The 24528-nt window shown below is 47.9% G+C and overlaps 1 protein-coding gene across 2 annotated transcripts in view; it reads right to left on the bottom strand.

The window, feature by feature from the left end:
• Nucleotides 1-808: 808 nt before the first annotated feature.
• VANGL1 (VANGL planar cell polarity protein 1) overlaps nucleotides 809-24528 on the bottom strand; it is a 46548-nt gene continuing 22828 nt past the window's right edge. For both annotated transcript variants that reach the window (XM_071433294.1, XM_071433293.1), the window contains exons 5-8: nucleotides 13263-13396; nucleotides 9891-10023; nucleotides 7786-8020; nucleotides 809-6578 (exon numbers count right to left, since the gene is read on the bottom strand). In XM_071433294.1, coding sequence (XP_071289395.1) covers nucleotides 6318-6578; nucleotides 7786-8020; nucleotides 9891-10023; nucleotides 13263-13396 — 763 coding nt within the window. In that variant the 3' untranslated portion in view covers nucleotides 809-6317. The remainder of the gene's footprint in view (nucleotides 6579-7785; nucleotides 8021-9890; nucleotides 10024-13262; nucleotides 13397-24528) is intronic.

Raw genomic sequence — 24528 nt, forward strand, 5'->3', positions numbered from 1 at the left:
CTCCCAGGCCTTAGTTCAGCTCTCTCTAGCCCAAACACCAGCACAGATTTACCCATGTGGCTGTTTCTCTCCACAGGCATTTATGCTTATCTACACAACTGCTGCACTCTTTTTCACTGAAGAGCAGCATCCTGCGGATTTCTCCAGCAGCTGAAGCCACCAAGGAGATCTGCTGGTCTGGCCTGAAGAGGGGGCACCAAAGAACATTTAGACAAAAAAGCTGCTCCCACATTTCCTCGGGCACAGCTGCTTGATCTTTCTGAGGTCTTGGTGTGCTAGAGATGGAAACTGATGGTGGGGAAAGCCACACGCAGAGATGCTGTTGAGGTGAGATTCCCTGCACTTTTAGCAGAGCACAGGCTTGCATCCACACAAACAAGGAGCACTGGCTTTTCTGCCTCTCACCACTCCTCCTCCCCACCAGAGCCAAATAAGGAATTCGGCAGTGAATCCTGTACTTCATAATTTGTGTGCAAACTATGAGAACACAGGAGGCAGAAAAACCTGTTCCCACTCCAGTCATGCCCCCCCCCCCACTTCCCCAGCTGCATTTGCTCCCCATCATTTGAGATTTCAGGTGTTCAAAGCAGTCACTTAGCAGTCTTCCTTCAGGAGTGATAAATGAGTTTGCATTTTACTGTGGCAGGGCAGACCAGAAATGCCTAGAAATGAGGGTGACAAAAAGACAGCTTCAAAAAAGCTAAGCCACATGTTTGGAGGGCCCCTCCTGCCCACAGCTAGGGAATGCTTGAAGACCAGAAGAGCTTTTTCATCTGAAAGGGTAAGAGAAAGGAGTGGGACAATCAAATCTGGTTTCAGTTTATTTCCAGAATTTTACTGTACAAAATATGCAAAGTGTAAAACGGTTTTATGTTTCAGTTTAAAAAACAACAAAACCCCATCCAGCTATAACTTAAGAGAACCCAGCTTGGAACAGAACAATTTACAAGGCTAAACCCACAGTGCATTAATGTCACAGACACCAGGAATTTGCTTACTTAAGTTCACGATTAGAAAAGAACAGAAAGACCATGTACCACTGCAGTTAAAGTCACATGTGCAAAGAAGAGAAAAGAGAAAGAAATGCTGGTTAGTGTCTATTAATTAGAAAACCTTGGCAAAACCCTTCTTACTATACACAGTGTGTGTAGAAAAAGTATTACACAGTGATAAAGGAGGGTGAGGGAAGGGCATTTTGCTCCCACCCCCTTCCCCAAGACACAAAAATGCTGAATTGAAGAAACAGGCACAGGAGAGTGTAAGATTCCTTCACAGTTATGCCTGTTCAGGTATAGTGGCCACAGCATCTCCCCACTGTGCCCACAGGAGATACCCCCAAGCATTGTCAGTGCTGGTGAGAGAGGTGCCCAGGAAGCAGCCAGAGGGAAGGAAGGAAGGAAGGATCCCCTCCCTCTCTCCCTCCCTGGGCAGAGCACACCCAGGGCAGGGCCAGCTGCCTGCTGCCCACAGGGCTCTGTGTGCAGCAGGGATAAAACAATGCTGGAGGGAGGCAGAGGGGCAGGTAGTGCCAGCAGAGGGGTGGGCAATGCCAGCTGCACCACTGGCACGGTGGGGACCCCGCTGGGGATGGGCCCAGAGCGATCCGCACCGCTCACAGCTGTTGGAAACGGCAACTTTTGGTCATCATTGATGGGAGGCAGCAGCCTGAAGGCAGGAGGATGCACACTCCTGCAGGAGACATCATGGCCCAAAGCCATCTCTTTCAGAACAGAAATTTGGGGAGTTTCCTTTTTCTTTTTTTTGTTTGTTTTCTAAAACCAGCTCAATTCCAAGAGCACTTCCTTCTTAAGGACAGCTAAAACACTGAGCCACCAAGTCTGGCTTGAGGCTTTAAACACATATAATGTGCACACCAGAGGGGAAAAGCACACAGAGACACACAAGCTGAATGAGAAAACACCTGCACACACACCTCATGAGCAGCTGGGCAGCACTGAGCCCATGTGAGGAGCCAGCTTGGGACCAGACTACAGCACTGTTGCAGAAGATCGCAAGACTTTTGTTTACCCTTTGAAAAGGGTAGAATTACAAGTTTGGGTGAGCAAGATGAAATTGGCTTGAACAGGTTTCCATGTTTAGCAAGTTATGGATCTTTTCAGTTTCTTCAGCAGCAAGTGTTGGAAGTGAGCACATCTCAAACAAGACCTTTCAAAGTTTCTTATGTGGGGCAGGACCGGCTCCAGATACTCTTTCCCTACAGCTTTTGGCTGAACTCAGCAACAGCAGATTCCCAAGGCATTGATTGCACAGAGAGCCCCATCCCAAAGGAAAAGATCTGGAGGCTTCATAAGGGTTGGGATTTGTTCAGATCTCCAAACTTGAGCCTTCCTGTGCACTGCCTCCAAGCTTCCAATGCAGACTCATCACCTCCCAACCCTGCAGATATGCTGTGGAGGGGAGTGCTACAATGCTTACACTTCCAAGAGTGCTGCCTGCTCAGCTTCCAGGTATGGGAAAGGACACTGAGAACCAGGGCAGCCTCACAGAGTCTGCACCCATCCACAGCTAAGTCACATGGCAGTGAGAGGCCAACAGATGTGACAACACCACATGCCCATGCCCAGTTACAGGACTGGCAAAGTACTAAGAGTAGTATCTGCCCCTACGCTCCTGGAAGCTGCAAGAAATTCAAATATTTCAATTTATAGCCAGAAAAGAGAAAGCCAGCCTTCATGGAAACCCACAGCCATTTCCATCTGCTCTAGAACACTTGCAAGTCTCAGCTGCATCTGGTTTTGCAAGATCTCAGCATGGCTTTGTTAGGCTGTAATAAATCTGAGAGGAAAAAAACCCAAAGCCTTTAAAGTAGCACTTAAGTTACAGCATACTTGAGTTACAGGAAACGTGCCAACATGGAAGAGAGGAGTGGGGCACCACCACTCCTGGCTGGGCAGCACAGCACCCTATCAAATGGTTCAGCTTCCAGTGAAGGACATCCAGTGCAAGGATCATCTCCAAGGGGAACACTGACCACTCCATCACCAACAGGACGATGTTAAAAAAGTTAAAAAACCATTTGAATTCTAATAAACCCCCCCACAATTCCCAACCAGGCACAAACATCCAGACTGGGAGAGAGGAAGGAAAATATGTGCAAGGAGACAGTGCAGGATAGGAGAGGCATTCGGAGGAACAGCCTGCACTTGGCTGGCAAACCCTCCAAGTTGTATTTACGCTCAGCTCTTGGCAAGCTCGGCAGAAGTAAGGGCTGCAGGAATTGGATCAGAGCTTCATTCCCTATGACTCCATTCTTACTCATTAGCTGGCTATAAACAGAATTAAACAAACCAGTCCACACTCACCGCTCAGTATTTCTTATAGTTTGAATTCCTACAGATGCCACAGATCCAACCGTGCATCTCAAAGCACTTGAAAGCAAGTTGAGTTTAGCCTCACAACACTCCAGTGAGGTAGGTATGACAGTGGTCCCCTGATTTTGCATGGAGAAGGGAAGCAAGAGAGACCCCAAAAAATGTCACTAAAAATACCAGAACAGGGACTATGCAGGAATCATGATTCCCCTTTCAGTCTGTCCTCACCTCTAAGCAGGCTGCACCTATAAACAGACCATCGGAGAGAGTCCTCTCCTTCAGATTTCATCAGGCAAAGCATTCATGCTGCTGATATAAGGAAGAGCATTTAATGTAGGAGTTGGCCCCTGTCGACAGTGTCCTTTTTGGCAGCAGGCAGAAAAGGCAGTGTTGAACCACAGCACAAAGATGAAGAAGCAGGCCCAGACTGAGCACACTCTGCTTCTGTCTGGCTCTCCATGTGTTAAAGGATTTAACAAAATTAAGACATGCGTTTCCTGAGCAGATACTGTCAGACAACCCCTCCTCACAGGGCAGGGAAAAGGAAAGGGGAAGGAAATCCTGGGAAAGTAAAAAAGTTTTGCAGATGTGCCTGTGACAAGGTGCTCTCACATACAGGGCACACCCAAGCCCTTGGCAAGGTGGTTCTTGTTCTGGCTTCACAGAAATGAGCCAACTCAGCCACAGGCAGTAGCCTCCACACAGGTATTAAGCGTTCCACAGTCTCCCAAGCTACTCCCAGTCTCTCCCACCCTGCTGGTTATGTACATCATAAAAGCCAGGTGTAGGCATCTTCAGGAGAGCCAAGTGTAAGATACTGTATGCTCACCTTCCTTTTTTTTCTTTCAAAGTAATAAACCAACCTATTTTTTCAAAGTAAAACACTGTGAAGGCCACAGTCAATAAAAAGGAGTCCTCATACAGACTACCAGAAAGTCTGATCTGCTAAAAAATCCAAACACTGAGCTTAAAGAGGGGAAAACACTACCTACTTCCCATCCTTTAAGGGCAAAGGGCATAATCCCATCATGGACCGTGCCATCCAGCTTCTTTACAACCACATCTGGCACAATACACGGACTAAAAAGGACCCAGGAGACTACCACGTGCTTATAAGAAAGGTGCAGGAAACTGCAGGTGTCACTTGGATGAGGAATCATCACTTTGGACCCTCACTCACCCAGGTGCTCCCTTGATCCCAAGAGAACTGTTGCACATGCCTCTCCACTGCTGCTGAAGCTGGAAGAGGATGGACCCTCCTGCCCTGTTCCCAGCATCCCTGTTTAAGGTGGCTGCTCCCCATGGACACCAGCCAGCCCATGCCTGCCATGGGAAGGGCTGGGAAAGGCCAAAAGGGACAGGAGGGGCTGTCACAGCCCTCCTCAGAAGACTGGGCAGGCTGGCAATGAAAGGCACTGACACACTGCTGGAATTAGGGCCTTCTTGTTTAAGACATCCATATGGAGGGCAGGCTAGATCCTGCCCGATAAGGAATATTTGCATGGCAAAAGACTGAGCAGAGTAAATTGATCATTTACATTCACATGGATCTCAAGAGACCTTCAGGTCACTGCCAGCCTTGCAGCTGGCTCCAGTCACTCCATGCTCTGTGCTGGCAATCACACTTCAGACACTGATTTGGGCTTGCCATTAAAAACAAACCTTCCAAACTCAGGTGTGACTAGAGTCACACATGAAAGCTGCACTGGTGGGCAAAGGCAGCCTCACAGACAAAACTGCATCTCTCAGAAGCAGATCCCAGCACTGAGCAGAAACTCCCACAGTACAGCAAGGCCAAGAAAGGCAGGCAGATTTTCAACATTCAGGCATTGTTTGGTATTTCTTAGCTACAGCTGAAGGCGTACGGTGGGGAAGGACTCACTTCAGTGTTTTCAGAGCACAACAGTTCTCCAAAGCAAGTGAATGGGGCAGATGTCAGCCTTTCCCTGGCTTTTCTCCTGAAGGAAGTGTTTTTGCCCCTCTTTTCTCCAGACATACTTGAAGCTGGCTTGAGAGGGAGGGGCACATTCCTGCCTGCACCCCCTTCCCCTCAGAGAGGCTGTCAGACGTAGGGAGGGTCTGTGATTTATCTAAGGAGGAGCCAGATACTTACTGACCCTGTCCCAGTGCAAATACACAGCCTTTGCAGGTGCAAAAGGAAGCAGCAGTGCCTGGAGAAACATTCAGAAAGCCAGACAGAGGAGACAGAAAAAGGAAGCCTTGGGCCTGCCTGAGAAAGATGCTGACAAGTAGGACAGAGAGAAACAGGGGAGAGGTAGCAGGGAGCCATGACATGAAGAACAACTTCACTAGCAAGCACTGATTAAGTAAAAAAAAAATAAATTGAAGAGCTGCAAATGGGCTGATCCAGTTCAAGACAAGCAATTTCACAGAGGGTGAAACCATCCCATTATGCCCATACAGGTCTGACACTGACAGAAGAGGCACATGGCAAGGAGGAGAAGCAGAATAAAGAATAAAAGTCCCCTCACACCCCCACCCTTTGATATCCCCTCCTCCCCAGGTGAACAGGGACTGTGGCACCCTGTGCCAGGAGATTTCTGTGAGGGACAGGCGAGCAATGAGCCCTCAGGAGCAGCCACAGGTGGCAAAAGCAGACACACAAGGGTGCAGGCGTGCACGGTGTAAGGCAGCGCTCCAGCAACAACTCTGACACTGCAGCCGTGCAGAGAAAGAGAGGGTGAGATTTGCAGGATGCCTGGAAAGAGGGGCAAAGAAAAAAAATCTGTTCTGTCTCCAAGGCTGAGCTAACTGAGCCAAGTTGCCCTGTTGCCTCTTAAGATACTTCTTCCTAGATAAGATATCCCAACTCCCCCCTCCCCTTTCCAAATAAAGTGCAGATGGTCAAATATTACTGGTCCATCATCTGCCAGTTTCAGTCAGCATTGGGGAAATTAAACCCAAAAGCATGATATTGAAAAAAACAAAAATAAAAATCTCCCAACAACCCACCCTCAAAATCCCTTAGACTGAAGTCTCAGACTGTAAGCGGAGGACAAATTTATGAGATTTAGGGTCTATGAACTCTTCTGAGAGTTTGATGAAGGGGATTTTTTTCACATTAACAACAAGGCTGAAGTCCAAGCACTTGAGGACAAACACGATGCCGTCTTGCAAGCCGCTTGTGACCGCTTCCTCACTGACCAGCGTCCACTGCTTGGAGAACCAGCGATCCCTGTCATACTGGAGGGTTGGGCCTGGGTTGAGGTAACGCTCCAGGAATGCCTGCCAAGAGTGGGACACACGTTAGCACCAGCCCCACAACTCACCCTGCTCTCTTCCCAGCCCCAAATACAGCACCGCGAGCACAGGCTTGCCATGCTGCAAATTGTTTCAGCTTTGACACTTCAGAAGACATCTTCTCCCCAGCCCCTCTCAGCTTTTCAGGCCCAGGAGGAGACACAAACATCAGGAGACCCTCTTTCCGTTCATCCCAGCAAGTTTGCAAAGTTATAGTCCTGACTTCTGCCACCAGCACAGCCATCTGGCAGCAGTTCAGTAGAGCAGAGGTCAATTCTCCCCTACCAGCCCCATAGCCGATCCCAAAACTGCAGTCCCAGACAGGATAGTGGGTCTCTCCTTCAGGCCAAGCTAAGGTGGCAAACAGATGTCTCCATGTTTTCAGGCTGAGGGTGCAAAACTGAAAACAGAATGCAAAACACCAATTGACCTTGCTTGTATTTTGAAGTCCCTCTGCAATCCTAATGGCAGCAGAAATCCCCTTGCATACTTGGGCAAGGTCCCAGGTGGCTCACAGTGAGAGGGTGCTAAGCCCCATCTCTTGACAGCATTTCTGCTCTTACTGCAGTAAGTCCTGGGTGAATGTCCAGGAATAAACCCTTCCCTAGGACTGTGGGGTGTTCTTAGAAAGGAAGGTAGAGCGTGGGAAGGGAACTGTGTAACCCTTTTCCCTTATCATTCAGTCCTTCCCTGTCAAGTCAACAGTCACAGCCTAGGCATGAAGCAGCAAACTATGTTTGATCAAGCAGCTCATGAATTAGAAACACTGTCAGAGAGACAGAGATTTAGGCAATCATTAGCAATCCAAAATGCTAAGCAAGGCAGAGGGGGCAGAAAACCAACAAGATCCTTTGCAGGTTGCCACCCGCATCATCCTGCTACCAGAAGCCAGCTTTTGTGACTCAAAGCCACCCTTTCAAACATTTATTAAGCATTCCTTTTGCTGAATTGGATTCAAGAACAAATATCTCATAGGCACTTTCAGAAAAAAGGAGACAGAAGACGCTGCAGAGGAAATATTATTTCCCCTCAAGACCTGGTGCAACCTACACCACACTGGTCAATTCACAGGGAGCAACTATGAAAGCCTTCACTCACCTCCCTTGACAACTTTCTGTTCTGCCTGCACACACAGATGTGCCACCCCCTTCTCCCTCCCTCCTGCAGCAGTGTTAGAGAAAACATTCACTACCTTTGGTGTCATGTTGTTGGTGATGCAGAAGGACAAGTGTTGCAGGATGCTCTCCATGCTGTGGTACTGCTGCTGGCGGGTGGTGCGAAGGTACTTCTGCAGAGCCCTCGCCATGGAGGGGAAGATGGCCTGGGCTGCTTCTCGGGGGTCCATCATCTCTCCTGGAGCTTTCTGCTGTTCCTCCGCCTGGAGGCGTTTGATGTGAGTGAAAGCCTCTTCTACTGCAACCACGAGCCTGCAGCAAAAAAATCAGGGCAGCAAGAGTCATAACAAGAAGTAGGATGGGTCTGTGGTTAAGGCAGAGCCTGGGAGTCAGGATTTACAAGGCTCCTATTCCCACCTACCATCAAGTCACTGCCTGCCACCAATTTACACAAAATCTTCTCTACTGACAGTCTGAGGGGTGGACAGCAGCTTTTCCTTCCTTGCCCAAACCATCCAGCAACTGAGGGCATAAACCAGGATTAAGGTTGTAAAGCCCTGAGCACTGCACTTGGTTCTGCTAGCACAGCATGAACATCAGCGACGTGACTCAAACAAGATACAGCTGCCCTGGCCTTTAACAGGGGTCTGAGTACAGTGGTCCCAGCACACAGGACAGGCAGGCACCCAGGGGGAGGCTGCCCACACCCCAGTGTCACCCAGGACACAGCCTGCTCCGAGACACTCTGTGCTCACAAGTGCAGTCTGCTCCCATTTCCACCCGCTGGGCACAGCTGGACTGCCCTGCACCCCTCCACTGAAGGGTGGAGAAGGGTGAAAACACTTCTCCATCTTCACTCCTAACACTGTAGCTTAAGGCACCCTCTGTAAACCACTCCTGTGTTGGCACAGGTGAGCAAACACGAAGCCCACACCATAAAAGGGGAACAGGTGTCTTATGACACTCATTCCTTTGGGCTAACTTGCAAGTGAGAGGCTACACTGCAGCTAGTGAGGAAAAAACCAATAATGGAAGAGCCACCCAACAGAACTCTTCAGCCTCTTCAGACAGGACTTGTTTTATACTTAATTTCCTCTCAAATCACCAATGACTGTCCACAATGATCTCAATATCCAGTGCATCAGAAAGCCAGGGGCAGCTGCCTCACCACAAGCAGAGGTATAGCATACCTCATTCAGGCTGTACATGAGGAACAGCACAAGAAGTCCTGACCTTTGCCTGTTTTGTTTAATTTGACATGGGGGAGGTGGGGGTGGAAATCAGTTTTAAACTCCTGGCCTGAAACATCTGCCTTATTTAGTGACTGATGGTTTCCCCTCTAAATAAGCAGTTGCTTTAACCAAACTCAGCAGGCACAGGAGATGTGCCCAAGTTAGGATGCTACACTTCACAGAAGGGCAGGTTTAAAACGTCCTATTGCTCTGAGGCTGGAAGAAGGCCTAAGAGACAGAGGCTATAGAGCACAGGTCAGACTGAAGCAGGCAAGGAGGGGACGTAGTGCCAGCACTTTCCCAGTGAAACAAACTGCCAAAAGAAAACTCAAGTCAGCTCCTTCCAGTTATGACACATTCCTTCCAAACACAGCTCAGTTGCAAGCCTGCCCGTAAGCAACTTGCCTCAAACTGTCAGGCATGCTAACTACAGACTGCAATTAGGCTTCTGAGCAAACAGGGGCACTGTCTCAGGTCACCTCAACAAAGCATCAACTCTGCGGCCTAAGCATGACTGGCAGAAGATATAGCTATGTTTCAAAATAAAATGTAACTGCTTGTGGTCAAGTCTTTCTGCCTCAAAACACAAATATTCTCCTCACCTATGAATAAGCAACACCAAGCATTCTACTGATCCTGTCCCTGCATTACTTCAGCTGACAAACTTGGGCATAAGTAAAAATAATGGGATTTCCTACAGGAAGTAACTACAGACTTGTCAAGCACTGGGCTGCTCCCTAACCCACGACACTGCATTAGCTTATCTGCCTCGTATACCTGAGCTCAGCCGCATGCATGTCCTTCCGATTATTCCAGTGGCAAGGTGCCACCGCCCCTCTGTGTTTCACAAGCTCCCTCCCTGTGACAGATTTACAGCCAGCGCTCCATGCTGGGCTGGGGGCACCCACGTGGCCCAGCCCCATAGCAGCAGGCGGGGCAGGGTGCCTTACCTGGCCCGGCGTTTCCTGACGCGGCGCTCGTGGTCGGCCTCCTCGTAGTAGAGCTCGTTGTGGCTGGAGTCCCTGCGCCGCGCGGCCGCCGCGATCATGGCCCGCGACTGCCCCGACGCGTTGTTACCCGGGCCTGTGGGGACAAGGACGGGCACAGAGGAGACAAAGGCAGTATCAGTGCCACAGGGCTGGGACGCACCAGCACCCCAGGGCAGCTGCCACTGTGCTCTGGGGCTGCAGCCTTTGCAGCCAAGGCTATAAACCCTTCCCCGGTCCTCAGGAGCTCCGGCAGAATCCCTGCAAGGCAGCACAGGCTTAGCGAGGGCGTTCTGGCACGTGGACAAGGGAAGTTAGTTGGGATGGAGGGTTTCACACAATATACACAAAGGCAGAGTGAGGTGAACATGCCAAGGATGCAACTTACTCCCCATTATATATGCTTTCAGTTTGAAGGCAAGGGCAGCTGGAGCATATCACATTTCAGCATCAAGACAGTGTGAGAGCACAAAAAGTGAGAAGTTGGAAAGAGGAGAGAGACAAACACAAGAACATAATGAGACATGGAGATGAATAAATGAAAGCCAAACTCCAGACAGTTATTCACAGGAAGGGGAAACAGGATGCAAGGGACAGCAGGGTCACCTTCAGACAAAGCATAGAGTTTCCCAGAAGGGCAGATGCTGGCAGAGCAGCAGTCCCAGAATAGGGTGAGATGTGGGGTCTCTATGTGTAGTAGCTTCTCATGGCATTCTGAGCAGCACCTGCTCTTAGAGCTTCTGCTGCTGTTAGCAGATCCTCCACAGCCACAAGAAGCTGCAATCTGCTCTGTAACACCCAGTGTCCACAGAGCTGTCTATTCCAAGACCTTAACTAGTGACCTTAAAATACAGTACCACGTCTTTCAACTCTCCCATGAAGCCCTCAGCTCTGGCTTTTCAGGTAGGGAGAGGAAAAAGGTTGCCCCAGAAGAGTTTACAAACTCTTCTTTCCAGATAGAGGGCAGAGGTGGGTCTACCCAGAGAGAAGTGGTAGTCTAGGACTAACTCCAAGCCACCAAGAGCTGATTTGTGCCAACCTGCTCTGGCCCACACCCTCAGCTGGCAGTGGTTAAGGCAAATCAATTGCACAGACACGCTCAAAATTATTCTGCTCAAGCAAGGGCAACTCTTTTTAATTTTTTTCCTAAAAAGCCCAAACCAGATTCCAAGACAGAAGCCTGAAACTCAGCAGTGGGAAGAACAAGCACAAATAGCTTCTTAAGAGTCTAAACATTTCAGACTTTGTTTGACAGCCCTGAAATGGAGGATATGACTCAAGGGAGACACTAGCTCCCAAATTTGGGTTACATCTGTAATTTGCCTCATTGACTACACCTGGCAATGAAAATCCTGGTTTTGAAGGTGAACCTTCCCACTCTGCCTAAGAGATTACAGCAATATGTTTTTCTTTCCTGGCTGCTGCAGTATCAAATACAAAAGCTGTCAACAAATTAGGCTGCCTTAATAGCATTACTGTCTCTTCACAAGAAGAGTATAAGAGACTGTCAGCTGCAGCCAGGACTACACTCTGCTTTGTAAGATGGACGGAATCTTCTTAAGGACATGCTTCTAAGCCTGAGATTTTCATGTCCACAAAGGCAGCAGCATTGCAAACAGAACAGCCCAGGCAACCAGTACTGCCCCAGAAGGGAAGGCAGGAGTTTCCAGCCCTGGCAGGCTCACAAGCTTGACACTTGGAAAGGCTGCCAGTCACATCAGCTTGCTTCTGGTTCCTTCTCTTCTAACAAAGCCTCATCAGCTAGCAGCTTCTGAGCCACTCACTCTACCAGACTGACAGTCTTTCTCTGGGCCTGGAAGTCCCACTGTCCCAGCAGGTGCTGCAGGAAAAGAGAGCACACCAACTCCTGAAGAGATGCTGCAGTGCAGGAGATGAGCAGCCAGCAATCAGAATGGCACACCCTGCAGCCAGCCTGGCTGTGGGGTCTCAATAGTGTGCAGACACCTGGGGCATCAGGAGGCCCTCACCTTCCCTACACCTGGCCTCACTGAGAGCAAGCAGCTGGAATGAATGATTGCACCCCTAGAAAAACACAGAGCATTTCTGTTTGCACGTCTGATTCCTTCCCCTCTCCAACACAACTCAACCAAGGGTAGCACTCCAGGCAGCAAAGGACACATGATGGGCAACCTGTCCTTCCCCCTTCCTCTGCCAGGATGGGAAAATCTCACTGCAAGGATCTAAACCTCCAATTACTATTATGGACCCAGGAGTGCTACATGAGGTTGGAGAAGCCTTTAGGATAAGGTCTTTGAAACTCACTAAAAATAAAAAAAAATCCAAACAAACCAAAAAGGAAAATGAAAACAAAATTTTCCACACCCATAAGGCACTGAAACTTTGTTGAAAGCAAAATAATAATGTCTCATGTTTTTCAATTTGACAGATATTCTTTGTATTTCAATCTCCACACCACGCACACAGAGCCACCTTGCCCAGCTAAGTCCCTTCAGTCTCCTCTTCCCAGCTCTCAAAGCCTTTCAATGCTAACAAATTCAAGGGCAGGACATGCCTTTGCCACATTTTGTCACACGACTTCAGCCATCCTTCACCATAAAAGCTTTGCTACTCAACTCTGACTCCTCCAAGGAATGCGCACCTCTATAAAGGCTGCTGGGCACACCCTGCTTAAAAAGCATGGCTTTCAGCGATAGGGTTTAAGAGTGTCAAATGATTAAGTCCAGTTTTCACTGCTTTGAGCATCCACATATCCACCCATCCATCCCCTTTTCTAAAGCCCCAAAGCTTGAAAACGGTTTGTAGGACAGGCAAAGCTCAATGGGGATCGTTATCTGTGTTTGAATTTCCATGGCCACGGGTGAGCCAGGCTCATTTAGTGCTGAGGCTGCCGGCTGATGAGCATCACTTTCATCACCAACTGCTGCTTATACCGCGGCTCCTTCACCTTCCTGAAGGCTGCATGTGAAAGCAGCACAATAAACGACGGGGGAACTCATTTAAGTTAAAAGTTGTGTTTATTGTACTCTCACAACTAAAGAGATGACCCAAGGGTGACAAAAAGCAGAGGCTGCTTGAAACAAGCAGCGGTGCTGAAAAGTGTCAAGCCACATGACAATTAAACCCGACCCAAAACCTGGCCATTTCACCTGGCAAAGACAAAAGCCTTATTGTGGGCTAAACACATCTGTAAAGTCATCTGGAACTGGCAAACACAGCACTGCTAGGAAGATTTCCAGCAAGAGACTAGGACTTGGCAAAGCAAAAAGGTGAGAATGCGTGCATAACAAAGCATAAAGCAAATCCAGCCCTTCCCCATCCCACTCAGTCTCAGAGATCACATTTTACCTCACCTACCATCAACATTGTAGACTTTCAGGCCAGCCATGTGCTTGGCTGCTCGGGATTTGGAGGCTGTTAACAAGGCTGGGTTGTAGACTGTGAAATCTCGGTAGTAATTTTCCAGAACCACCAGTGCAGCTCGTTGGATGCTGGGGAAAAGAGTAAAAACAAAATAAGATAAAATCCCTCAGATCGAAATAAGCTCTCTTGTTTCCTTAAAATATATTAAAAAAAAAAAAAAAAAAGGAAGGGAAGGAAGAATAGTGATATTACGCGGAACAGAGCTGTCACACCTACAGGACCGTGCAATACACAGAATATTAATTACTCTCTCTAGGACCTGAAATTTCATTTGAGATGCAAGATAAGTATCTCTGCCCTCAGCTCAATAGGAGGATGTCAGGAAATCCCTAAACAAGGGCAGCACATAAAGTGAAGCACTAGGCTGCCTGCAGCACGGGAAATGACAGAACAAGAGCTCAGTACAGCCCCTGGGCTGCAGAGACCTTGCTGAGGCTGAAGACACAACACCACACGGGTTTTGCTGCAGCTGGCCAGCCTGGATGGAGGCACCAGCTCCGGATGGATGCTTTTCCCTCTGAGTCACTTCCAGCCGCACCTCGCAGCTCCCCGGACCTCCTCCATCCCAGCACCGACAAGAGTGTGATCTCTCGAGCTTTCACAGCAAGATAAGATCGCTGCCCGAGGAGCACGGCTGCCAGAGACGGGATTACTCAGTATTGCTTGTTAAATCCCTGGCTAGGGACAGAATGAGGAGCAGTGACACTCCTTCCATCCCTTTGAAGGGATGCCTCTACATAAAATGACGACACATGGGAGCAAAACAAACACACGCGCCAGCAGCAGGAAAGGCTCAACCCAGAGGTATCTTCCTTTGCGATCATTTTGACATCGGATAGAGATGTCTGTAGGCGCTGTTACCAACAAACAGGGCAGCACTTCAAAACAAGCCCGGGCTCTGGTGTTTAAGGATGCGGGAACAGGACAAGCTCTCTCCATGCTGCTCTGTCTCTGTGCCTCAGCGTGGCACCGGCACTCACAGCAAATCACCAAGATCACCCATTCAGCCAAAGGGAGTTTGCCAAGGACCACACTAAAAGTAATTTTTGTGCGTTTAAAACTGAAGTGTAACTGCCAACACATTTGTTGCCAGTTAATTGGAAAGGTCACACTCACCAACAAAGCCTCTCTGAAGGAAAGCAAAGAAAGTATTCTCACACATGCTACAACACAGGAAGAAATAATTACAAGGACAGTAACGTGGGAAAACAAGACATTAACAAATTAAGCCCTAAATTCAGTGCTCAGCGCTGCCACATATTCCACGCGCGTTCCCGGAGAAGCAATTTACATTTTCCTGTGCTTTGTGCTAATATTAAACTTCTGCATCACACCCAAGTAATTTAAACACACACACTCATCCCACCATCCTCACCACAGCTGCCACACTCCCACAGATCAGTGAATTAAGCACATATGCCAGCCCATTCAAGAGATTGTGAGAAAGAAGAACAAACCCAGACTTGTTCACTGAGAAACTACATCAGTCAGTATTATGGTACATCACCATTCACTTGCTGCGTACCTTAGAGATGATGACTTTAGCTTTTGAAGCAAATTCCATCCTTAGGATTATTTGGAGGAATCCAGCTAGAATGTATTAAAGAAACTTTACCTTTCAGGTGCCACTCCTTCATATTTCCTCAGCTTACATTTGGTAAAAGCAACTCCACTAATGCAATCAGCTACTGATTTGTGATAAAGAGCCACTAGTTAACTAAGAAAACAATCTTCCTTTGATAGAGAAGTACAGGCTGACCCACTGCCAGACGCACGTAGATGCTGACACAGAACAGGTGAAAGCCACTTTATTTCTCCCTGTAACATTTCTGATTTCTACTGTGAATTTGCTGCAGCCTATAAACAAAATTTCATAAAAGTAATAATGTGGCAGAAGCACATATTCCCCCTTCTGACTGCATTCAAACATGATCAAGTTTTTCCATCTCTGCTTCCCAGGAAGATAAAACTCCACAGAGTTTCATCACAAAACACCAAATCAAAACAGGAAGACAAAAATGAACAGAGTTGTTCTCTGTTAATACACTGTATTCATTTCAAACAGCACTGGAACTTCCATCCCACCAGTGGGAAATGTTTGGGAGCTCCACTGACCAACTTGCTCTATTAGGACAAAACACAGTGCATCACAGCAGAGAATAATTCATTTTTATACATACACATTCTCCCTAGACCCCACTGACAGCATTATCATCAGGATGCCAGCTTTCCCCACCCAACATACCTTCCATTCCCTCATTAAATAATCTTCCCCACCAATTCATTGGCACATGCACTCAAAATCCAAACATAACAAAGCTTTTACATTGCAGCATGCAACGATTATTCTGAACATTAAAGCCCAGGTATTTGTTGCTGATGCAAATCCAGTAGAGGCTCAATCCTACACATGAGATACCCCAGTCACACAGAGGAGACTGTTTTCTGGAAGAGAAATGTAATAAACATCAGTTTCCTGAATTTCTACCAGCCCATTTCTGTCTACCACGTAGTCCATCCTAAGCGTGGCAGGTTAGGAAGACAGCTACAACTACAACTCTTCCAATTCTCTGTTACAGGAAAAAAAAATAAAATTAGAAGCTGCAGACAAGTAAATTAAAAGGCCCACAATGATTTGCAAGAGCAAGGAAAAGGCTGAATCAGAGCCTCCTGGGCTGTGTTGCTCAACCTCTTCACCCACATCAAGGGGAAGCCTCACCCTGACTGGCGCAGGACAGCCAGCCCTGCCCCACACGGTGCTGCAAAGCCACAAGAACCTGTGTCTCGGGGTCTCTAGCTGGTCAGAGTGACCCTGAGATATGTTAGAAAGTCTCTTTCCTAGCCCGGCAGTCGAAGGAGTCAGAGCTCTTCAGTTCTCAGTCTCAAAAGTTGTTTGCTTTCTCCTGACCTGCCAAGGTCTGCTCAGCAAGACAGTCAGAGGCACTCTGCCTGCCCCTGGGGCAGCGTTATCTCTTTATACTAAAAACTACATATACAATGTTTACAATTACTTTCCAATACCTATCACCTATGTTAGACAGTGAGCTTCTACTCTAAACCAATCTAAAATTGCTAATATCACAGCAGAAGATGGAGGCCAAGAAGAAGAAGAAGGAGAAAGGCAGGACACTCCCAGATTCCTCCATCTTGCCCCCTGAACCCCTATTCTAAAAACCCCGAAAATCTATTTTTCACCCCATGATAAATTCACTATCAATTCTACTTAAACCGTCATGGCTTGCAGATCTTCATCTAAGGTTGGTAACTTGCTCCACGGGTCATAATCAAAACCACAGGCATCTTGGGCTCTGTGCCAGGGTCTCTGAGCCCCCTGGCAGGGGTCTTGGCAGTCCAGGACAGCCAGAGGGATGCCCTGAATTCTGACACCTGTGCCCACCCTGGCATGGCAGGGCTCTGGAGAAGCACCACACCAGCAGGAGGGCAACCACGGGCATGGCAGCACCCAGAGCAGCCAGCAGCAGCAAAGCAAGCGCCCTGCAAGGAAACCTGCTGCCTCCCAAGAGAGCAATCCAGGCTCTTAGGTCTCCTCAAGCAGGGCAGACCCTCCGCTGCCCTGCGAGCAAGGTGGAGCGGCCGCAGGAAGCCACCTCTCCATCCACTCGGCAGCTCCAGCGGGAATGGGAGCTGGCAGCCACCCTGGAGGCCTCGTCTGGAGAGGCGGCTTCCTTGCAGGCTGCCTCGGGAAGAGTTCAGCACCATGTCGGTCACTGCATTCATTCACCCCACGTTACAGCCAGCCGCGGCGGGGCTTCCCTTTTGTTCAGGGCTTGGAAAGAATGGGGAGGGGCAGGAAGAGAACAAACAGAAAGTTTCGATATTTAATCGCCCGTATGAAAGAGGTCAGAGTGAGGACTGTTCTCACGTCCCATCGAGAGGGTCTGGCAGCCCAGCACATTTCAGGCATTGTAGCAAACTACCAGAACACAGGAAAAGCACATCACAGAAACATAAAAATCATCATAGGAAGGGATCTTCAAGATCATCTCGTTCTAACCCTACCCCCCTCCACCCCCGCCATGGGCAGAGTACAAAAATCAGGACACAAAAAGCATTTCCATGGAACAGTTCAGTTTCAAAACTTATGGCACAAGAGGAAAACCTCTTGCACGACCCAGCAGCCGACTGGAAACAGAGTTTTCCTGGCAGGCAGTGTCAGTGAGGCTCTGGGCTTTGGTGCGCTTTGTGCAGTTGGAGGGCTGCTTGTTTCTCATGATTAGTTTCAGTGCCCTGGAGAAGGCCGTGTCACAGCATGCTGCCAGGAGGGAAAGCAAACAAGCAGGCCCAGCACAGGCACACGGTACCCCAGCGGCGTTTGGCAGCAGAGAAATGCAGAGCCCTTTACTAACAGTAATGAATTAACTTTTACAGGGCATCCAAGGAAGTGGAGGAGGGGACTATGCGACACAAAGGTAGCAACTATTTTTTTCTCTCAAAGCCGTTTTGCCTGAGTACTTGCTGCTACAAAAGATTGAATATTTGCAGTTTTGCCATACAGTGCGCCTCAGAGGCCACTTACTGTTTGCCTTCTGTGACACAACTACACCAACACTGAAATTGGCTTTTCTTAGTGGATTTCTAGGAAAACAGTCCAATATTATACTGAAGCAAAGCACAAGGAAAGAAGCCTGTTTATATCATCAAAATGCTGGCTTTGGACACTGGTGGTTTCTAGGAAAATGGGTTTGAGTTTTATGAAGTGGTGGGAGAGAGTCGGTGACAATAAAAAATAAGGAGAGGAAAAAAGATTAAAAATTGAATCCACACCTCTATGCATCTGTCACTCACATGGTTTTAGCAGTTTTGTGCTTTCCTGCTAAGCTAGAAACGTAGCCTTTCATGGTACTATACCAAACATCAGGAGACAGTGAGAATCATTGAGGGCAGAGGAGTGTCCCACACTTTTGCAATAGATCTGTGTACACATCCAGAAAGAGCTGAGCTGTTCTACCAGAGCATTCTTGCCATGGATGCAGATCTTGCAGCATCAGGGTTTAGAGTGAGCCACACACACCTAAAATACACAGGGATAGTCAGAGGTTTGATGACTGCTGTGCTAACTGAGGGCTGAGGAAGCCTGGGGTTATTTAATCAAATGGTTCCCAGTATAGACTCCTCTCCTCCAAACAACTTTTTTTTTTAACATTCCTCAAAACAGGCACAGTATCAAAATAAGCCAAGGTCTCTGGGCACATTAAACACTTGCCACAGCCAATTGGGAAGTTTAGTACTGCAAAGAAAAGCTGAGAAAAGATTCCACAACATAGCCTTCCAAGGAGAGCCAGCTTTGCCTTACCAGATGTCTCCAGTCTACAACAGCAATGAGCATGTGACTGCAAGAGATACTGAGCTCTCCTGGGGCACTGCCCATCCACAGCACTTTGTACCAAGCTGCCCATGCACAGCACTTTGTACTCTCTAGCAGTGCTGTCAGCTCATACCCAACAGGCTCAGAGCACTCCTCCGCCTTCCCTTGCAGTACAACCACATCTCCCTTCCAGAAAACTCCCTTTTTTTCCTTGCTCATACACTTTTTCCAGAGCACAAAGCTAGGGCTCAAGTTCCTGACCCTTCACTCTCTTGGACTGTTTTCCCAGAGAAAAGTCAACTGAGTGAGAAATAAAACTGGAAATAGACAATTGAAGTCAAAATGCTTCCCACACCAACATCCCTGCTGAAGATGATTACAGAAGGGATTGCCACCATCCTCAATGCAGACTTGCCTCCCTGCTCTGATAGGTGACCCTGGGCAGCACTGCCACACCAGGGGCCAGGAGCTGGCAAGATGCAAGGGATTTGGTACTCTCTGTCCTTCCCAAGCAACACCTTGGAGCAGGGATCCCAAGAAGACTAAGGTCATGCAGAAGCACTTTGCAGTGCTGGCAGAAGCACAAATGCCTTGGCTACAGTTTTGTCCCCTCCAGTAAACAGAGCCCAAGTCAGATCTCAGCAAAGGTGCCAAGACAAGGAACTGTGGCCAAACAATCAGAGCAGAAAAATGCCTTTTGATCGTCATAACTACAAGAGCATTTCAGTTCGGTACAGTCAAGAGAACAGGACTGCAGCTCCCAGGAAAAGGAAAACCACATTTTCTTGTCAGACAACCACAACTGAGATCTCCACTTGGCCAAGGCAGGCAAGCACAATCCTTGCCCTCCCTGGAACAGGCGCCAGGCAACCAGGACACAGCAGGTTTGTTTTAGATACCCAACTTCTGGCATTTGGTGAGGCAGGGAAAAGAATTTGCAAGGTCAAACCTTTATCAGGGAAGGGAAGAAAACCTCATCATAGTGGCAGGTTGTCAGCCTGATGGCAGCACAGCTGCTGCCCCCAAGAAGTGAACATCCATCCCTTAATGGCATCATTTATATGGAACCCAAACACACACAAGGTTTGCCCCAGTTTTGCAGTGACCCATCTCCATCTTTTCCCTCCCCTCACAGCCTTTTTTAACTGCATGGAAGGAAAAGGACAGGAATTTAAAGTGTGTCCCCATCTATATCCAACACATGGCTGATCCAATCCATCTGAACGACACATGGCTGCTGTAAATTTAAGGAAAGCACCAGCTGAGTTTCTAACCACAGATCTCCCCTTTTCTGCCCAGTGCAGTCCAAGACACATTGCTCTCCAACAGATATTTTAAGATTCATCTTTTGCAAGACAAAAATCAGAATCAACACACCAGCTGAGCAATACAATAGTTCACTGCTGATGTAGAAGGTATTTCAACATCAAAATTTTCTGAATGTGAGAGAGAGAGAGAGGAGTAGAATTCATTTTCAGGTTGGGTTTTCAGTTTGTTTTCCCCAAACCTCAAAAGCAGCCTAGTCAAAACCCTCCAGTACAGGTGAAAAAGAAAAGGATCTCTGCAAGTCTACTACTAACTCTGCTGTTACATTTGAATGTTTTTATTTTGAAGGGAAACTGTGAGTATTTTTAAAAACCAGGATTTTACAGGAGGGTAGGATCAAACTTGGGGGCTGGAGGGAAATAACTCCTTTACCTCATACAAACCAAACAAGCTACTTACTTAAGCCTTCCTGAGGAATCCTATAAAGGCACTCCCAGGCCAGCACTAAAAAGATGCTGCTACAGAAGTACAGAGCATGAAGTTTTAGCCAGCAGCTATAAAACCCCAGTAAACCCAATGGCATGCTCCCACTGTAGTTCTCCTTCTGAGAAACTTCCAAGCCTTTTACCTCAGGAAGTTAAATGGTCTTTAGGGTACCAGCACACAGCCTGAATGTTTTCCCCAGTCACCTTTATTGGTAGAACCTCAAAACTTGATGAATGCTTTCCCAACAGCTGCACTGCCCTTCCTTCCAACAGCTGAAGGTGGCAGCTAGTATAATAGCCTAGGAAAAAAACCCAGAACACAACTGGTAATATGTAGTGAGTAGGAGGAAGAGGAGAAAAAGCACAGTTGTCTCGCTTAAGGAGTGGTCCAAAAGGTCCAATAGTATGATTTGCCAGGAAAGAACAATCTGAACAATCCCTGTGTTGAGGTCAGATGCTGTGACAGCACTATACTTCTCTTCCTCAGTAACACTGTGAACATCTCGTTTCACAGTATGCAGTGCCAAAGGACACAAAGATCATAAGGACACTTGTTACCACCATATTCAACAGATAGAAAATTAAACAAGCTGTAAAAGCCTAACCTGAGTTTCAGAAACAATGGAGGTTCTGGAGCACCAGAAGAGCTTCCTAAGCAAGGCAGAGGACTCTCTTTGGAAAAAAACAAGATTTAATCCCTTGCTGAGAAGCTTCTTGCCAGGTTCCCTGTATACAATTCTAGGAGGCTTTATTGCAGCAGGTCAGCCTAGGTAACTGGAAAGTTTGCCTTCCAGTCCCCCACAGAATGGCAAATGGAGTTTAATATGTGGCAAATTCATGTGGCCCCAGTTGCCTCAGCCCATCCATTGGGGATGGGTGAGTGTACAACAAGAGCAGCTTCAGGAGCTGCATCTGAAAGAGCAGCTTGTGAAAGCCTGAACATGTGGTGCAACAAACTTCTCCCTCAGAAAGCTGAGGAACCCAGATGCCAGGAGAGCAGGCTCCAAAGCAAACTGCCCACATTCTCTTATGCCAAGACCACCTCACCAAGGGGGGCAGCGTGTGTGGGGAGGTGTTGTCAAGCACTTAATCACCATGCAGACACCTAGCAGAACCACTAAATCCAAATATATAGCTCATGGATTAGCCAGGGCACAGCAGCAGCTTGCAGGCACTCACAGCTTGGGCCACATATCAGCCAGCTCCTCAGACACCAATAACCACATGCAGATGCCCCAACAGCTCTCAAACTAGACACCCACTTCCCTTTGATGCCATGCAACACCTTCAAATAGGCACCACCTTCTCATCAAACAGAAAGAGAACACTTGCCACCAGCATCTCATTGCTCCAGGGTCTGCTGCAACACAGACAAGAAACATGAGAGGCAAAGGAGCTGCCTGTGCCCTGCCATGTATCTGCTATGTCCCAGACACCTGCAGCGAACCAAAACAACACCTGGCCAGACATCCACACCTCAAGCCCCACCCAGCACCCTCAGGAGCCAGTAGTAGTTTAACTGGACCTGGAGAGCAGCAGCTACTGGATCCAGGAGCTAGAGCTCAGAAAGAGGTTTTCCAAGGGTGCTGCTAGCAAACATTTGTCTCCATGATATGGTTTTGCCAGGTGCTGGGGGTGTCCTCCATGGAGCTAATGACAGTACTATCTTGCTTATTCGTGAGAAAAAATCCACAAGCAAACCACCAGCTATTGTCTGCTCACACTAAAGTAAAGCCAAAACTGTGAAAGGTTTTCTTCGTCTATTGAGCAAATGGGCAGCTTGGGAAGGAAAGCAGTGAGACAAGAACACAAAGGGGACAACTTAAGTGAAAAGGTGATGGGAAGAAACTGCTGCTGAGCTTTCCCCACAAACCTGCACAGCATGGTAGACACAGGCATTACAGAAATACATGGGTGTTGACAAAAAATGGACAAGTTGGCTTCCCCAGGCACTGTGGGTGTTGCATCCAGCTGCCAGGAGTCCAAAGGGATCCACTTGTCCACACCCAATTCGACACAGACCCATGACCAATTTGAGAGAGTCAGGACACTGCTGAAGCCAATCTTACAGCTAACATTTGCACAGCTGAGCAGATTATTGAGGCCAATGAGCCCTGTGGAAGGAGACCTGCATGACCCAAGATAATAATTTACAAAGTCCAGTCTCACAGCTGGAGATATGACTATAAACCAAATCCACAGAAGTAAGCTGCCATCCATTTGTGCACCATGTCCAGCTCTGAATCTTCAGGGACATGACCTGAGGTGCTCCAGACCAATCCCTCGTGCTTGGCCCAAGGCTGGTCTCCTGTAGATCAGATGGACTGGGGAGGAGAAGCAAGGACTTGGAGGCTCTCCCTTCCCCAAAGCTCAGCAGAGGAGCAAACTTTTGCAGACAGAGCCATGCCCCACCAAGGAGGGCTCCCACAGACTGCAGGAATCTATGGGGCCTGATGGGATTCATGCAATACTCTTCAAAGAGCTGGCTGATGTCATTCCAAAACCTCTCTTGAGGATTTTTGAGCAGTCACTGTCCTGATTTTCAAAAAAGGCAGGAAGGAAGATCCCGGATACTACAGGCCTGTCAGTGTCACTTCAGTGCCCGGTAAAGTGATGGAGAAGACTATTTCAGGAGGTATTGAAAAAAACCTGAAAGTGTGATGACAACACAGTCACCACTCACAGCCAGCACAGCTTCATGAGAGGAGAGTCCTGCTTATCAAACTTCATTTCCTTTCATGACAAGGTAGCCCAGCTAGTTGATCAAGGGAAGCCAGTTGGTGTCATCTTTTTGGATTTCAGTAAAGCTTTTGATATTGTCTCTCACAGGATCCTACTGGAATGTCCAGCATTCAGCTGGATAAACACATCATGGGATGGGTAAGCAACTGGGTCAGGCACAAAGGGTTACAGTCAATGGGGTCACACCAGACTGGAGACCTGTCACTAGTGGGGTTCCACAGGGTTCCATCCTGAGCCCCGTGCTCTTCAACATCTTCATAAATGCCTTGGACATTTTTGGAAGGGATACTAAGCAATTCTGCAGATGATACAAAACTGGGAGAAACCGATGCCCTTGAAGGCAGGCAGGCCCTGCAGAGAGACCTGGGCAAATTACAGGGCTGGGCAATTACCAACCATGTGAAGTTCCACAAGGGAAAGTGACAGATTCTGCACATGGGATGGGGCAATTCTGGATGTACAGACAGACTGGGGAATGAGGTGCTGGACAGCAGTGCCACAGAAAGGGACCTGGGGGTCCTGGTCAATGACAAGTTGAATGTCAGTCTGCAGCCATGAGAGAATTCTATCCTGCATCTTTCCCTCAGCTCCACTAAACCTTTCCTCTGCCACCACAAGCCTTTGCAACCATTAAACACCACAAGGGTAGTTAAAAAGACTGCAGAAATTAAGCTGAGAAAATAATCCAAGCAGAAAAATACACACACAAACTGCAAAGCTACATGGATAATAGAGATATCAATTACCAGTTCCCCAATTCCACCAGTGCATTGCTGTGCAACTAGACAATATTTCTTTGGGAGGGGTGAGGAAGGATCAGGCTGTTGAAAGGATTTTTTTGTGCAGCAGCATTAGCTTAAGAAGTGATGCAGAACTATGATCAAACATTTATGTAATTGAGGGATGTACTGAGTATTTCTGAGGGAGGTGTAACCTCTTTCAAAAGTTTCTACACACTTGACATTGTATTTAGGATTAAGGGAGTTTCAAACAAGTCAGGGGGACAGAACAGTACCAAGGTGTGCTTTACCTTCTGAACACAGGAGTTAGGAGCAAGATCATGAGATCACCCTGCATGCAAGGGTGGGCTGAGACAGGCACTTAGTGCAGACACAAGGGATGAAATACCAGACACCCCCAAGCACTGAGCTACAGGGCACCCATCAGCTTCCAGCTCAAGCCTGTGTCCTGCTCAAGCACCCAGGAACCCTGCAGAAGTTGGGAACATATGGGACCTGGGTTACCATTTCCAGTTCCTGGGAGCAGCACAATCTATGACAGTAATGCATTTCCTCTTCCCAGCATACACACATGTATGCCTCTGGTTAGTCTGAGCTTCAAATGAAAAAAAGTACATGCAGAAACTGGCAGGTATGGCAAG

This window comes from Agelaius tricolor, unplaced genomic scaffold (assembly GCF_023055355.1).
Source record: "Agelaius tricolor isolate 1412-34295 unplaced genomic scaffold, bAgeTri1.0.p SCAF_9, whole genome shotgun sequence".
Classification (NCBI taxonomy): Eukaryota; Metazoa; Chordata; class Aves; order Passeriformes; family Icteridae; genus Agelaius; species Agelaius tricolor.